The 14,078-nt window shown below is 42.3% G+C and overlaps 1 protein-coding gene across 1 annotated transcript; it reads right to left on the bottom strand.

Moving 5' to 3' along the window:
- Positions 1–387: 387 nt before the first annotated feature.
- SRSF3 (serine and arginine rich splicing factor 3) lies at positions 388–10,154 on the bottom strand. The gene is made up of 6 exons (XM_032253574.1): positions 9,334–10,154; positions 6,735–6,942; positions 4,932–5,066; positions 2,731–2,769; positions 1,995–2,081; positions 388–1,843 (listed from the first exon to the last, which is right to left on the bottom strand). Exons 2-6 carry the CDS (start codon positions 6,938–6,940, stop codon positions 1,816–1,818), a joined length of 495 nt encoding a protein of 164 aa, XP_032109465.1. The 5' UTR covers positions 6,941–6,942; positions 9,334–10,154; the 3' UTR covers positions 388–1,815.
- Positions 10,155–14,078: the final 3,924 nt, after the last annotated feature.

Genomic DNA, 14,078 nt, shown 5'->3' with positions numbered 1-14,078 from the left:
TGTAACTTGACATATTGCATTGCTTCTATAATTTTTTAGCTATCTTGGTTTGTTCCTAACAGGAACAGATTTTAGGCTATGTGGGAATGCTGAAAGACAAAATGCCCAATGCCAGAGCTCCCAGTAAGTCAACAGGCAGTCTGAAAAGTATCTTCCTTAAACACACTTAACTCGAAAGCTGAATCTTCCTGACACCAATTCTCCCCTCAAGATTTGTGTAAAAGGTGGAAATAATTTAGTCATTTGTTTAGGACCTGTATCTTAATATATATCCATATAGCTTTATCTCTTAATGCAATGACTTATCTTTTGTATTTAAGACAGTCAATACAGCATAATCCAAAACTATCTTGAAAGAGCATATTTAAGGAAATTAAGCCACAAGACTGTTGCATTATGATTTAATCTAATTGCACAAAAATTTGAAATTACAACTCCTCCCATTTTCTAAGAGGAAGGTTATGCATGCCTCCATATTCAATTCTGCACTGTTACATTTGAACCATATTGTGAACTTTACATCATGATGGATCAGCTTAGAATTCCCATGCAACACCTCAAATTATAAAATGGAAGCAATTTTTAGAACTGTGGAAAGTTTTCATGCTGAAGATAAAAGCCATTTTTAATGGGCAACTTACTTTGTGTTACAACGTACCAGGTTGCTGCTATACTTTAAAATGTTGGTCACTAAATATCATGGACCCTGAACTGGCTTCTACTCCTAAAATGGGTTAACTATCACTTAGGTGACAACTGTATTTCCTTCACTTACGAAGACTAATCCATAGTGCATCTCAGCTGTGTTTCTTATAAAATAAGAATCGTGTAACCAACTGCTTCCCATGGGATAAGAACACTGGTAACAGTGGGTTAAACTATTACACAATTATGCTAATATTTTATTAATTCAAAAGCACTTTACAAGAAAATATAAGTATGGCTTCCAATAGGAATGTTATACCTGGACTTGGTACCAAGCTCACAGATTTTGAGTTTGCAAGGAAAAACAGGCTTTCAAGTTAAACAACAATTTGTAACCAAAACTTTAATCCCAAGGAATCTCACAAAACATATTACAAATGACAGCATGAAAAAAAATCTTGCACAGTAACTCAAAGTTCAGCTCTACAATGTACCCTTAAACTGGCAGGTCATTTTTGAAATCTCAAATTTGGACATAATGTCATGAACAGCCATGTATTCATATACAGCAATCAAATAAGAAACTTATGACCTAAAGCAAAGATAAACTTCCTTGAAACTTAACAGATTCTATACCAACTAGGCAACCTCTGCCCAGGATAAGCATTAGTTGGCTTTTTCAAAAACCCCTAATTTAACAGAGCAGCGTTTTTTACCCGATGGCTTGTGTTTCACAGCAACTTTTAAAGACTGCTTGTTCAACTAGAGCTGCATCCTATATCCCAAAAAAGTAAATCTTAGTTCAATTTTTGCCAGTTGTTTCTGTATGTAAAAAAAAAAAAAAAAAAAAAAATTCACACTTCTGCTGGGCGGGTTTAGAGGTTTATTATCAGTCTATGCATAACTAAAATTCAAAGTAAATTCAATTTTGCTTAAGGGAACATTGTAAAGTAACAATTCTTGGTATTACATGCCTCATATGATCCATTTCAAATCATAGAGAATTACACCTTTGTGTCACTGTTTCAAAAGACAAACAAATTTGAACAGCTAAAACATCTTAAAAATGCACCAAGCTTATGAAGTCTCAAACAAAACTTGAATTTTCTGTACATACTCCTGTCAAATGAAGTAATTTCCTGTACACCACTTCTCTTGCAAACTGGTCTTCTATTTCCTTTCATTTGACCTAGAACGGCTAAAAAAAACCCAGAAAATAAAACATTACATTTGTAACTTGATGACATATCAAAATAGACTTTTAAGGTAAAAATTTATGGCTTAGAAGACAGGCCTTAGTATACTACATATGCGAAGTCTTAAACAGCTCAAGTTATCAAAGATCTTACCTACGAGATCTAGAGAAGGATCGGGACGGCTTGTGATTTCTCTCCCGAGACAGCGATCTCTCTCTTCTCCTATCTCTAGAAAGGGACCTAAACGAGAGAAAAAAAAACATTAGGCCCAATGAGGTATGATAAAATTGTACCTAAATATTCTCTTGATCTGGCATGGTAGCTCATGCCGATATTTCCAATATTTTGGGAGGCAGAGGCAGTAGGCTCACTAGAAGCCAAAAGTTTGATAACAGATTGGGCAACAAAGTGAGATCCCATCTCCACAAAAAATAAATTAGGCAGGTGTGGTGGTGTGCGCCTGCAATCCTAGCTACTCAGGAATCTGAGGGAGGCTCCATCCAAGGCCAGCAGTTAAAGGCCTCATTGACCTATAATAATCACATCACTGCACTCCAGCTAGGTGAGACACCCTCTTTTTTTCTTTAAGATGGGGTTTCACCATGATGGCCAGGCTGGTCTTGAACTCCTGACCTCAGGTGATCCACCCACCTCGGCCACCCAAAGTGCTAGGATTAGAGGCCTGAGCTACCACGCCCGGCCCAAGACACCCTCTTTTTAAAGAAAATTAAATTCAAAGTCTTTGAAAACTCAAAGCTGACTCATCCTTACAACTTGATTCACAATTAAAGCCAAGGTTTAATCCCATTAACCAAGCCATCTGGAAAAGTTCAGAACAGCAGAAACACTGTCATTTCTAAGAATGTAGCCAAAAAAGGTAGTCATTTACCTGCTCCGGCTGCGAGAGAAGCTTCTCCTTCTTGGAGATCTAAAAGCAGAAACAGGAAAATTAGACTCATCATCAATTAGTATTTATGGCGTGAGGCATTTCCCAACTTTTCAATTTCACTGTTGGGCCCAGTGAATGTGCCGAAGAACTGGCACCCATCGTCCAAAAAAAATAATAATAATAATTAAGAAAAGAAAAAAAAAGGCACAGAAGGATTAAGGAACAAAAAGCTCAAGTGAAAAGCAGGTATTCCAACCATGGATTCACTTTAACAAAGAATGCTTCACAGCAGATCTGTCCAATGCAAAACTTCATGTCAAACTAACTTCACTACCCAAACACCACACCAAAATATAGTCCCAAGTAGTTCCAAAAACAGTACCATAAACCAGTATTTGGAACCCATGCAAACCTGTAAGTCCATGACAAGACTTAGGTACCAGGTGGATAGTGTAATTTTGTGAAAACGCGGTAGGTGTCAATATTGATGCCATTAAGTGGTACATTAGAACTGCATTTGTGATCGTCAACATTTAAGAGTGTGTTTAGGCTTACCAAAATTACCTTAGCTTGGCCCACACTTCAACCCCAAATTTTAAAATTTTGAAACTGTTAGTAAAACCATTTAAAGGTGATAGGATTCAACAAATTTTTTGCCAGAAAAGAAAGCTAATCTGTTAGAGATATTAAAATTTTTAGTTTGGCATCTCACACATGCAAATAAGTTTCACTTGACGGACTAGTTACATTACGAGTTCCCTATCACCCTTAAAAGTTTTTCAAGCAATATATATGTACGTTACCATTCAATTATGCACAGCCAGCCTTTGATCCAGAAAAAAGAATTACTTTAAGCCGCTTACTCCTTATTTTAACCAGCAGTAAACTGTATAAGCAGGAAAAACTTACTAGTTTTGGGTTTCAACAAGCTAGAAATGGTGAGGTGAGGCTGCCGGACTGACGGCCAGGAAGAATTTGCTGAAAAGGTTTTGCCAGATGTTGCGTTGGATTTAGTTGGTTGGCGAAGGGGGTGTTGTGGATTTTTCCTGCTTTTTTGTTAGCCGAAGGCTGCTGCTGTAGTTGTTGTGAAGACATTTGGTAAATAAACAGCTGAGCTGATTGGCCAGGAATGTGTGGGCGGTCGAGGTGGCTGCTGCCGATTTGGTTAAGGTTGGAGAGAAGGCTGAGAGAAAACAGCATGCTCGGGAACCAAAGGGCGGTGCAACCTGACGACTGGCCAGCCTGGGTCATGTGAAACGACACCAGCCAAGCTGAATGGGGCGCGCTGGTCACATGACGCTGAAAGGGCTAGTTGACTGGCTAATGCAGATTCAGAGGGTGGTGAGAAGAGACATGATGGTGACTCTGTAACGGGGTTCATTTTTATTAATAGATGGACCAAAAAGCACAAAAAAAATGAAAAACAAGCCATCAGTACAACCATCTATTAGCTAACAAATACTCTTTATTATGATGGGCAACAGTGTGCTGTTGTTTTTCAAAATAGCAAAAGGGGCAAGATTTTGAACTCCTGTCTCCTAGAAGGACTCCACTCACCTGTAAGAGGTAAATTTAGTCCTATAGAAACTATTTTGGAGGTCTGAGGAGATGTGGAGTTAGCATCCAGACAATACTGCCTGGTCCAAGAATGATGCCATTTTAAATTATAAAAAAACTGAATTTTCTTCTATTTGGGATTGAAGAACAGATGACTGGGATTACTTCCTTTTTAGCCCCCTTTATTGGTCAGTGACTTAAGTTTCAGAATGACTTCTACTTTACCAGTTGTAACATTAAAACAGCTGCCTGTTTGATAAATATTACAATTGTGCTAGTAGTAGAAAACACAAATTCGTGAAGAGCTAGAGTTGAATGTAATGTTTGTCATTATGGAGCCAAGAAATGGAAAAAGGCCTAAACTGAAGTTTAAGGGAAGACTTGAAAAGATGCAACTAGAAAGATGAACTAGAAGACAGATCCAAGATAGAAGTTACTGACTACCAACATGAACAGTGACCTAAAGACAAAAGCCAACACTCAGCACAACTCACATACCCCAAACTAAACCCAACAAATATGTTTCACAGAAACCTCAGATTCTTCCAAAGTTTAAAACCCACCAACAAACTTTAAGAGAAATACCTGCTCCTACTAGCTACTCCATTACACCAATACCTCTAAACACACTATCTCTCAAGTACCTGCGACGAGGTGGAGGACTCCTCCTACGATAATCATCTCGAGGACGACGGCCCCAAGAGGGAGGTGGGCCACGATTTCTACTTCTTTTTTCACCATTCGACAGTTCCACTCTTACACGGCAGCCACATAGTGTTCTGAGAGGAAAAAGACATTAAACTTAAAACAACCTTTCTGAGATGTATATTAAAGCCAAAAGTACTCCCTATAGCTACTCTGCAAAGAACACATCCAAGTGTCTACAGAATACCAAATTTTTAGTTCTCTTATTTTTACTAATATAAATTGGGCTTGGTCGGCTACAGTGACTCACACCTATAATCCCAACACTGTTGTGAGGTCGAGGTAGGCGGATCATGAGCTCAAGAGTTCAAAACCAACCTGGCCAACATGGTAAAACCCCGGCTCTACTAAAAATACAAAAATTAGCCAGGTGTGGTGGCACACGCCTGTAATCCCAGCTACTCAGGAGGCTGAGGCAGGAGAATCGCTTGAAGGCAGAGGTTGCAATGAGGTGAGACCACACCACTGCATTTCAGCCTGGGGGACAGAGCAAGATTCCTTCTTGGAAAATAAGCTTGTTTCCCAGTTTAATTTCGAATTAAACAATTAAATAGGATTTTCTAAAGTACCAATTCACAAAGAAGCCAACTTCTATTTTATTCCTTAATTGTTAGAGCCAGTGTGATTGAGTTCAATGTTAATTTGTTAACAGGTACGATTTAAGTGTCACTATCCTTCCATTTATCCCTGAAAAAACAAGTTCTATATCTTCATTATGATTTCTTCCTTGAGATCCCAACACTTAGTCAGTTATTTACCAGGCTGTATTTACTGGTCTTCCACTGCCCCACTTTTAAGTAAAAATGGGTTCAAAACAAGACAGAACCATTTTGGCCATTTTACAGCACCCTCTCCCCTCAATTATCAAAACAGTCAACACAGAAGAAATTGTAGCTGTGGCTAGGTGAGGTGGCTCACACTTGTAATCCCAGCACTTGGAGAGGCTGTGGCAGGAGGATGGCTTGAGCCGAGGAGCTTGAGACCAGCCTGGGCAAGACAGTTAGACCGCCATCTGTATTATTTTTTAAATAACAAATTTGGCAGGGCACGGTGGCTCACGTCTGTAATCCAATCACTTTGGAGGCCAAGGTGGGCGGATCACCTGTGGTCGGGAGTTCAAGACCAGCCTGACCAACATGGTGAAACCTCGTCTTTAAAAAACAAAATAAAATAAAATAAATAACAATTTTTTTAAAAAAAGAAATTATAACTCAGAGTAGTAGAAAAAGACCATTATTACCCACCCTTCATACAGGCACAGCCATTAAATTTAAATAAGCTATCACATTTGGACAGTGATTGGGAAGAGGTGGGCCCTGGAAAACTTTACTACAACCTGCTTGAATTGACCAACCTTTCATGCAGCTTTACAGTCAACCCTCAGACCCTTTTTTCCATTATACTTCCAAATATGAGGAAAGGGGGGTGGGGGCACGGAGGTCAGGCCTTACTTGGCCAGCTTACAGGACACCATTAACACAAAGGGAAATATTAACTGATTCACTTTCTGGAATAAGTATTTCAAACACATAAAAGTAAAGGTATTAGTACAATAATCCCGTGTAACCATTTTGTAAACAATTCTTTTAAACAAGTATCCGCTCATAACTATTCTTAAAAATATTTGATCCCAATTTTACCTAAAGACTTCAAAAACCCATTTAAGAGCCTCGCATCCTATAGATTTTTAAATATGAAAAACACAAAGCAACACATTTACATCAATGTAATTATTAAATTACCTTCCATCTAGCTCTCTGACAGCATCAGCTGCATCTCGGGGATCTTCAAATTCAACAAAAGCAAAGCCGGGAGGGTTTCTAGCAACCCACACACTTCTGAGTGGTCCATAGTAGCCAAAAGCCCGTTCCAATTCGGTCTTGTTGCCATTGTTTCCAAGATTGCCTACATAAACCTTACAGTCCAACGGACAGGAGTCACGATGCATTTCTGTAATGAAAAATACCAGAAATATTCATTTATCTAAACATCTAGTCCACAGATACTCAGAGGAATTCCATTAGAGAAGATAAAAGACTTTAAGGTAACGTGTAAAGAGAAAAACTGAATCTTAAAATGCTAGAAGCCAAACAAGAAATGTTACTATTACTACTAAAGCACCCAATCCCCTATAATCTTTACTCAGGAAGTCAGCAAATTAGTAAATTAAAAAAAAAAGCTTCCTTGGAACCTTGAGAACACTAAAGGAGCATCTACCACCTCTGGGTCGTGAGTCAGGGACTTAACCTGTTATTTAATCGCCAAAATAAAGCATTTTTAGGAAAATAGAATAACCTGTTAAGAAACTATTTCTGGCAGGAAGTGGTGGCTCACGCCTGTAATCCAAGCACTTTGGAGGCAAAGGAGGGCGGATCACCTGAGGTTGGGAGTTCAAAACCAGCCTGACCAACATGGTGAAACCCCGTCTTTAAAAAAGAGGAAAAAAACCAAGTCCGTTGGGGACTCAAAAACCAAATAAAACAATAATGAAAAAACATTAAGGTTATACTGCCAGGCAAGTGACTCAAAAGTGCCTACATAAGCCAAAACTTAATCAGCTTTAATAACAATAAGGCCAAGAGTTTTCACTTAAAAAAAAAAAAATGCCCATTGGCAGGCGCGGTGGCTCACACCAATAATCCCAGCACTTTCGGAGGCTGAGGCTAGTGGATCATGAGGTCAGGAGTTTGAAACCAGCCTGGCCAATCTGATGAAACCCTGTCTCTACTAAAAATACAAAAATCAGCCAGGCGTGGTGGCGCGCGCGCCTGTAATCCCAGCTACTCGGGAGGTGGAGGTTGCAGTGAGCCGAGATCGTCCCAATGCACTCCATCCTGGGTGACAGAGCGAGATTCCGCTCCAAAAAAATACACATGTATGTTGCGCCCCATTTTGGTAAGCTACAGAAACTTTTCTGTAGCATAGAAAAAGGAACCATAGGAGCAAGGCTGCTGCTATCACATTAAATAGACCAAAGTCTTATGCAGTAGAAGGTTCTCAAGCAACGAGACCAACTTGCCAATTTTTTTCATAGCAGCACTATTCACAGTAGCCAAAAGGTGTTAACACAAATGGCCATCAACAGAAACGAATAAGCAAAATGTGGTATAGACATGATAGTGTTATTCAGAATGAAGTACTGACAAACGCGCCAACGTTGGAAAATCGTGAAAACATTACGCTAAATTAAAGAAGCCAGACACAAAAGCACACGATTCCATAAATACTAAATATGTAAGATACCTAAATTCAGAAAGGGGAAGATTAGTGGTAGCTAAAGACTAGAGGAAGGAGTACAGTCAAAGTGTGAGTAACTGCTTTATGGGGGGAACGGAAATATTTTGGAACTACGTATAAATGATAATTACACAACACCGAATATACTAAATACCACTTAAATGTACGCTTTAAGATAATTTCACTTTAAGAAAAATACAAAGAGGTACTTGCTACTCAAAAATTTACTGCACCTTGGCGACTTATAATTTTTGTTTTTCCTTGGGAGACTTCTATTTGATAAATCTTTATTACTTAGTTGACACTTTGGCGATGAAGCTGATAAACTTGTAGACCAGTTTCAATTACATAAAAACCATCTACTCAATTCAACTGAAGTGCTTTCCAGAAACACCACGTTCTTCTTACTCTGGGCTTGTCTAATTAAAATATTCAGTCCGGATACATCCTATTTATCGTGACCACACCCTGTGCCCAGGAGTTAGTTCTAAGATCAAGCCATTGGTGAAAATTAATTTTTAAAAACACTGCTGGCACCGTTAAGGATACATTTTAATGGAAGCGGCTGAAAGAACCAATCTTAAGTTCAAGACAGATCGTCCGAACTTAGAAAAAAGTAATTAGACTCAGGCTGTATATACTGAAACTACAAGAAAGTAAAGGTTTATTACTTCCTTTTCTGAAGTCACCAATCAAGACCGGACCTTTCAATTCATAGTAAATTGAAAGGTCCGGTCTTGATTAGTGACTTTAGAAAAGCATTCTGAGAAGCTTCCCAATTAAATGAGGAACCAAAAAAAAAAGGCGCCATAAAAAGGCCGCGACCTGGGATACGACTCGGCTACCTGCTCCCCCTTCTAGTTCCCAACTCCCGGGTAATCCCCTATCCCGGCTCATCCCCCCAATGAAAAATATAAACACCTCCACCCCAAGACGAGGAAACCCTCTGATGGGCCGAGAGCCCCTGCCACCGCCCCGTGCTGAACGTCACAAAATGGCGGCGGCGCCTCTTTGTCTCAATCTGGCGCCGCCATTGGGCCTGGCTCCTCCTTGGTAGGATTAAATTCCACTTTCACCTCACTCCTTCTATCGCTGGTGTCTTACCGAGATCTAGGGTAAAAAAATGCAGAGGCTCAAATTCACACGCTCCGATGCGTCTTCCCGCTTTCCTCGGGCCCAACACACACCAATGCTCAAGCTCACCCGGCGTCCACGAAATGGCGGACCACCGCCTTCCCCTCGCCTTTATTTATACGCCATACTGTAATCACATGATTGGACGGGCTCGCCCAATGAGAAGCAGAGGAGGCCGTGACGTATGGCTACAAACGCAGCGACTGCCGCGGTTGCTGGGAGCGCGCTCCGGCGGTTGCTCCAGGTGGGTGGAGACGTGCGCCGGCGCGCGCTCGTAGTAACAGGCCTGGCGCCCCCTCGAGCGTTCTTCCTGGTCTGTCTGTCGACCCTCAAGTTACTCACAGACCCCCGCTTCCTCACCTCCAGATAGGGTGGGGCTTCTTAAACGGCACCGTCGCCGCCACAGCCACACACTGGTAGGAGCTGTTGACTCCTAACGAGATTAAGGAATGAACTTATTAATTGCTTCAGCCTTGTGAGCGGTTAGGCTGGAACCAAGCATCGCGTTTACAAACAGGTCACGGAACTGTTTGAGATCCAGCTGGCACCAGACTGTGGGCGCCGAGATTCCACACTGAAGGAAAATCCTGGCTTGGAAAGTTTGCCCAACTCTGGCTGGTTTCCCGCCTCTCACGCAAACTTGCAGGACTTGGCGCTAACGGCAAATGAGACCGGTCAGGTGACCTGGAAACGATCACCTTTAGCAAACGCCGGGAAAGGGAAGTTTCTGAAGTTTGAATGTAAATAATGGGCCCCCGAGCGAATGCCAGGAAAGGATATCTCGGGCCTTTCTCCTAGCAGTCCTTGCACTGCCTGGCATGTATTTGTCCAGGCCATTTCCCCTACGAACACAGCCACAAGAATAACTCTAAGGGGAGAGAGACTGATTGGGTTAGAAAAATCACCAAGGGCCGGGCGCAGTGGCTCACGCCTGTAATCCCAACACTTTGGGAGGCCGAGGTCGTGATCACTTGGGGTCGGTTGTTCAAAACCAGCCTGGCCAACACGGTGAAACCCCGTCTCTACTAAAAATACAAAAATTAGCCGGGCGTGGTGGCAGGCGCCTGTAATCCCAGCTACTTAGGAGGCGGAGAGCAGGAGGATCGCTTATACCCTGGAGACGGAGGTTGCCGTGAGCTGAGATCCTGCCACTGCACTCCAGCCTAGGCTACAGAGTGAGACTCTGTCTTAATAAAAGAAAGATAGAAAAGAAAAAAAAGTCATCAAGGTCTCCCTTTCCTAAACAGTTCAGCTAGTCTCTTGCCCCCAAATGTACCCCCACCCTAACCCCCTTTCAGTATGGTCTGACGTATTGTTAAATTTGCTTGTAGCTGCTCTTAAAAAAAAAAAAAAAAAAAAAAAGAGCGAGAGAGAAAGGCCGGGTGCGGTGGCTTAGGCCTGTAATCCCAGCACTTTGGGAGGCTGAGGCGGGCGGATCACCTGAGGTCAGGAGTTTGAGACCAGGAGTTTGGCCAACATGGTGAAACCTCATCTCTACTAAAAATGCAAAAAGTAGCTGTAATCCCAGCTACTCAAGAGGCTGAGACAGAATTACTTGAAGCCGGGAGGCAGAGGTTGCTGTGAGCCGAGATCATGCCATTGCACTGCAGCCTGGGCGACAGAGCAAGACTCCTTCTCAAAAAAAAGAGGGGAGAAAAAGAACCTATGTTTTCATTTATTCCCTCTTAGCTGAAAGATATGCCAATTATTATGTTTTAATTTTCCCAGGTATTTTTCTTTTGAAACCTTATCTCTTATTGTGTTTCTAAAAGGTTTATCTGTAGTGGAGGAAAAGAATACAGATTTGTTAGATCCTCAGCCTAGTTTCCTCACCTGTAAAATCAGGGAAGGGGATCTTAGCAAACCTTTTCTTATTTCTCTTCTAGATTTTTTTTTCTGCCTCACTTATATTTGCCTTGATTTGTTCCCCTCTATGTAACTTTTCTCCTCTTTTTTATTTTATTTCTTCCTATCAAATCAAAGGCTCTGAAGTCAGGCAGTCCTGGATTTGGCCCCAGCCCTCACTGCTAGTGACTGGCTGAAGCGTCCTGAGAACAATGCTTAACCTCTCTCAGTTTCCTGTCTCTAAAATAACCCCGGCCTTGCAGGGTTACAGCTGTTAGGTTTTGTCACTTTGTGGTCATACCTGCATCCCCAGGGCTTGGAAACGACATAGCAGGCAAGCAATACATATTTGTTTTTTATTTATTTATTTATTTTTGAGACTCTGGGTCTGACTCTGTCTCCCAGGCTGGAGTGCAGTGACGTGATCTCATGTCACTGCAACCTCTGCCTCCTGGGCTCAGGAGATCCTCCCGCCTCAGCCTCTCCAACTGGGACGGCAGGCACAAACACCCGCCTAGTTTTCATGTTTTTTGTAGGAACGGAGTTTCACCATGTTGCCCAGACTGGTCTCAAACTCCTGAGGCCAAAGCCATCCACCTTCCTCAGCCTCCCAAAGTGCCGTGAGCCATGGCACCCAGCCTTTCTTTTCTTTCCTTTTCTTTTTTTTTTTTTTGGAAACAGGGTCTTGCTCTGTTACTCAGGCAGGAGGGCAGTGGGCAGTGGACTAAACGTCACTCACCACAGCCTGGACCTCGTGGGTTAAAATTAGCCACCCACCATGCCCGATTAATTTTTTAATTTTTTTGTAGAGACAAACTGTTATAAGCAAAATTTCCATGCCACAAAAGAGATAGCACTCGAAGATATGTCCACTCAGCAAGGCAGTTTATTTCTATAGAAGGGTACAGGGTGCACGGATGGAGTAATGATGGCTGCCGCCCACTTGGACAAGGTGGGAAAGTGGGGGGGCAGTCCCCCTATTGGCTAGGGTTAGACCACACAAGCTAGACTAATCCCGACTGGGTATTTTAAAAAGAGCAGGGGTCCAAGCTGGAGTGGCAGTGTGGGTGTTTTGGTGGGAATGACGGTTCTGGGCTTGTCAGAGCAGGTAGCCAGGGGTGATTATGTGACTAGGATGAGTCAGGGTGGAACCAGAGGGAGGGGGAGCAGATGTGAACTCCTGATGAACCAGTGGAGAAAGTTGTTTACTGGAATTAAAAGGAAGTTAAACTTTAAAATAGAGATTTAAAGAATAAGAGAGCTGAACATACTGACATACTGATTATTTGAAGAGAAACTTGGGGTTCTCTATAACAATAGTCTCACTTTGTTGTCCAGGTTGGTCTTGAACTCCTGGCCTCAAACGATTCTACCACCTTGGGAAAGTTGTTTGAGACCAATCCGACTCCTGAGGTTGGTCTTAAATTCCAAACAAGTCTCTAGAAGTGCCAGAATTACAAGCATGAGCCACCTCGCTGGGCTGTTAAGTTATTTAATTAAGTAAGAGAAATGATGTATGTAAATCATCTGGCTCAATCACTGCTTTTAAAAATGCTGACTGGCTGGGTGCAGTGGCTCATGCCTGTAATCACAGCACTTTGGGAGGCCTAGGCAGGCTCATTGCTTTACACCAAGAGTTTGAGACCAGCCTGGGCAACATGAGGAGACCCTGTCTCTACTAAAAATACAAAAAAATTAGCCGTCGTGATTTGAACCTGTAGCCCAGCTAGTTGGAAAGCTGAGGTGGGCGAATTGCCTGGAACCCAAGGAGTTGAGGCTGCAATGAGCCGAGATCGTGGCACTGCACTACAGTGCATTGCAGTGCAGTCGAATGAGAACCTGTCTCATAAATAAATAAATGCTGGCCTTTAAAAAATTTTTATTTTCCCATTCCTTCTCACCGCTTTTTCTGTTTTTGTTTTTGTGTGTAGTGCTAGTCAAGCGTGTGTCGGCCTTGGCCTTCCAAAGTGGTAATTTCACAGGTGTGTGTCTTTCAATGAAACTTTCTTAATCCCTCCATCTCTAGTAATGAAAACATTCTGAACCTCCCCTGGTCATCCGCAGCTTTCTGTCTTCTAGCGACTTCAGACAAATGAATTATCCACTTGCTGTAGGTTTTTTTTTTTTTTTTTTTGGTCTCACTCTGTCACCCAGGTTAGAGTGCAGTGGCACGATCTCGGCTCACTGCACCCTCCACCTCCCAGGTTCAAGCAATACTCCTGCCTCAATCTCCCAAGTAGGTGGGATGATAGGCATGTGCCACCACACTGGGTTGATTTTTTTTTTTTTATTTTTTGAGACAGAGTCTCACTCTGTCACCCAGGCTGGAATGCAGTGGTGCAATCTCGGCTCACTGCCGCAATCTCAGCTCACTGCCACAATCTCGGATCACTGCCACTTCTGCCTCCCAAGTTCAAGCGATTCTCCTGCCTCAGCCTCCCAAGTAGCTGGGACAACAAGCACACTCCACTGCGAACAGCTAATTTTTTATAATTTTAGTAGAGACAGGGTTTCACCATATTGGCCAGGCTGGTCTGGAACTCCTGACCTCATGATCCACCCGCCTCGGTCTCCCACAGTGCTGGAATTACCGGGGTGAGCTACGGAGCCCAGCCCCCGATTTTTGTATTTTTGGTAAAGACGGGACTTCACCATGTTGGCCAGACTGGTCTCTAACTCCTGGCTTCAAATGATCTGCCCGTTGGAGCCTCCCAAAGCACTGGAATTACAAGTGTGAGCCACCACACCTGGTCCTGTGGAGTATTTTCATGTTCCTTTAAACTTATAGGACCACCACTCTTGTCTGGACCCTCGACTACATGAGTTTTTAGTATGGCCTCAGAATGGGAACCATATGTTGTAGGAATGTG

This window comes from Sapajus apella, unplaced genomic scaffold, assembly GCF_009761245.1.
Source record: "Sapajus apella isolate SASKATOON/1434 unplaced genomic scaffold, GSC_monkey_1.0 scaffold83, whole genome shotgun sequence".
Classification (NCBI taxonomy): domain Eukaryota; kingdom Metazoa; phylum Chordata; class Mammalia; order Primates; family Cebidae; genus Sapajus; species Sapajus apella.
This window is presented reverse-complemented; position numbering and strand designations above follow the sequence as displayed.

Coding starts and splice junctions, on each gene's coding strand:
- SRSF3 (XM_032253574.1), bottom strand. CDS start 6,940: ATGCATCGTGACTCCTGTCCGTTGGACTGTAAGGTTTATGTAGGCAAT. Junction 2,770..4,931: donor AGTCCTCCACCTCGTCGCAG/GTACTTGAGAGA, acceptor TTCTGCTTTTAG/ATCTCCAAGAAGGAGAAGCT. Junction 2,082..2,730: donor TTCTCTCGCAGCCGGAGCAG/GTAAATGACTAC, acceptor TCTCTCGTTTAG/GTCCCTTTCTAGAGATAGGA.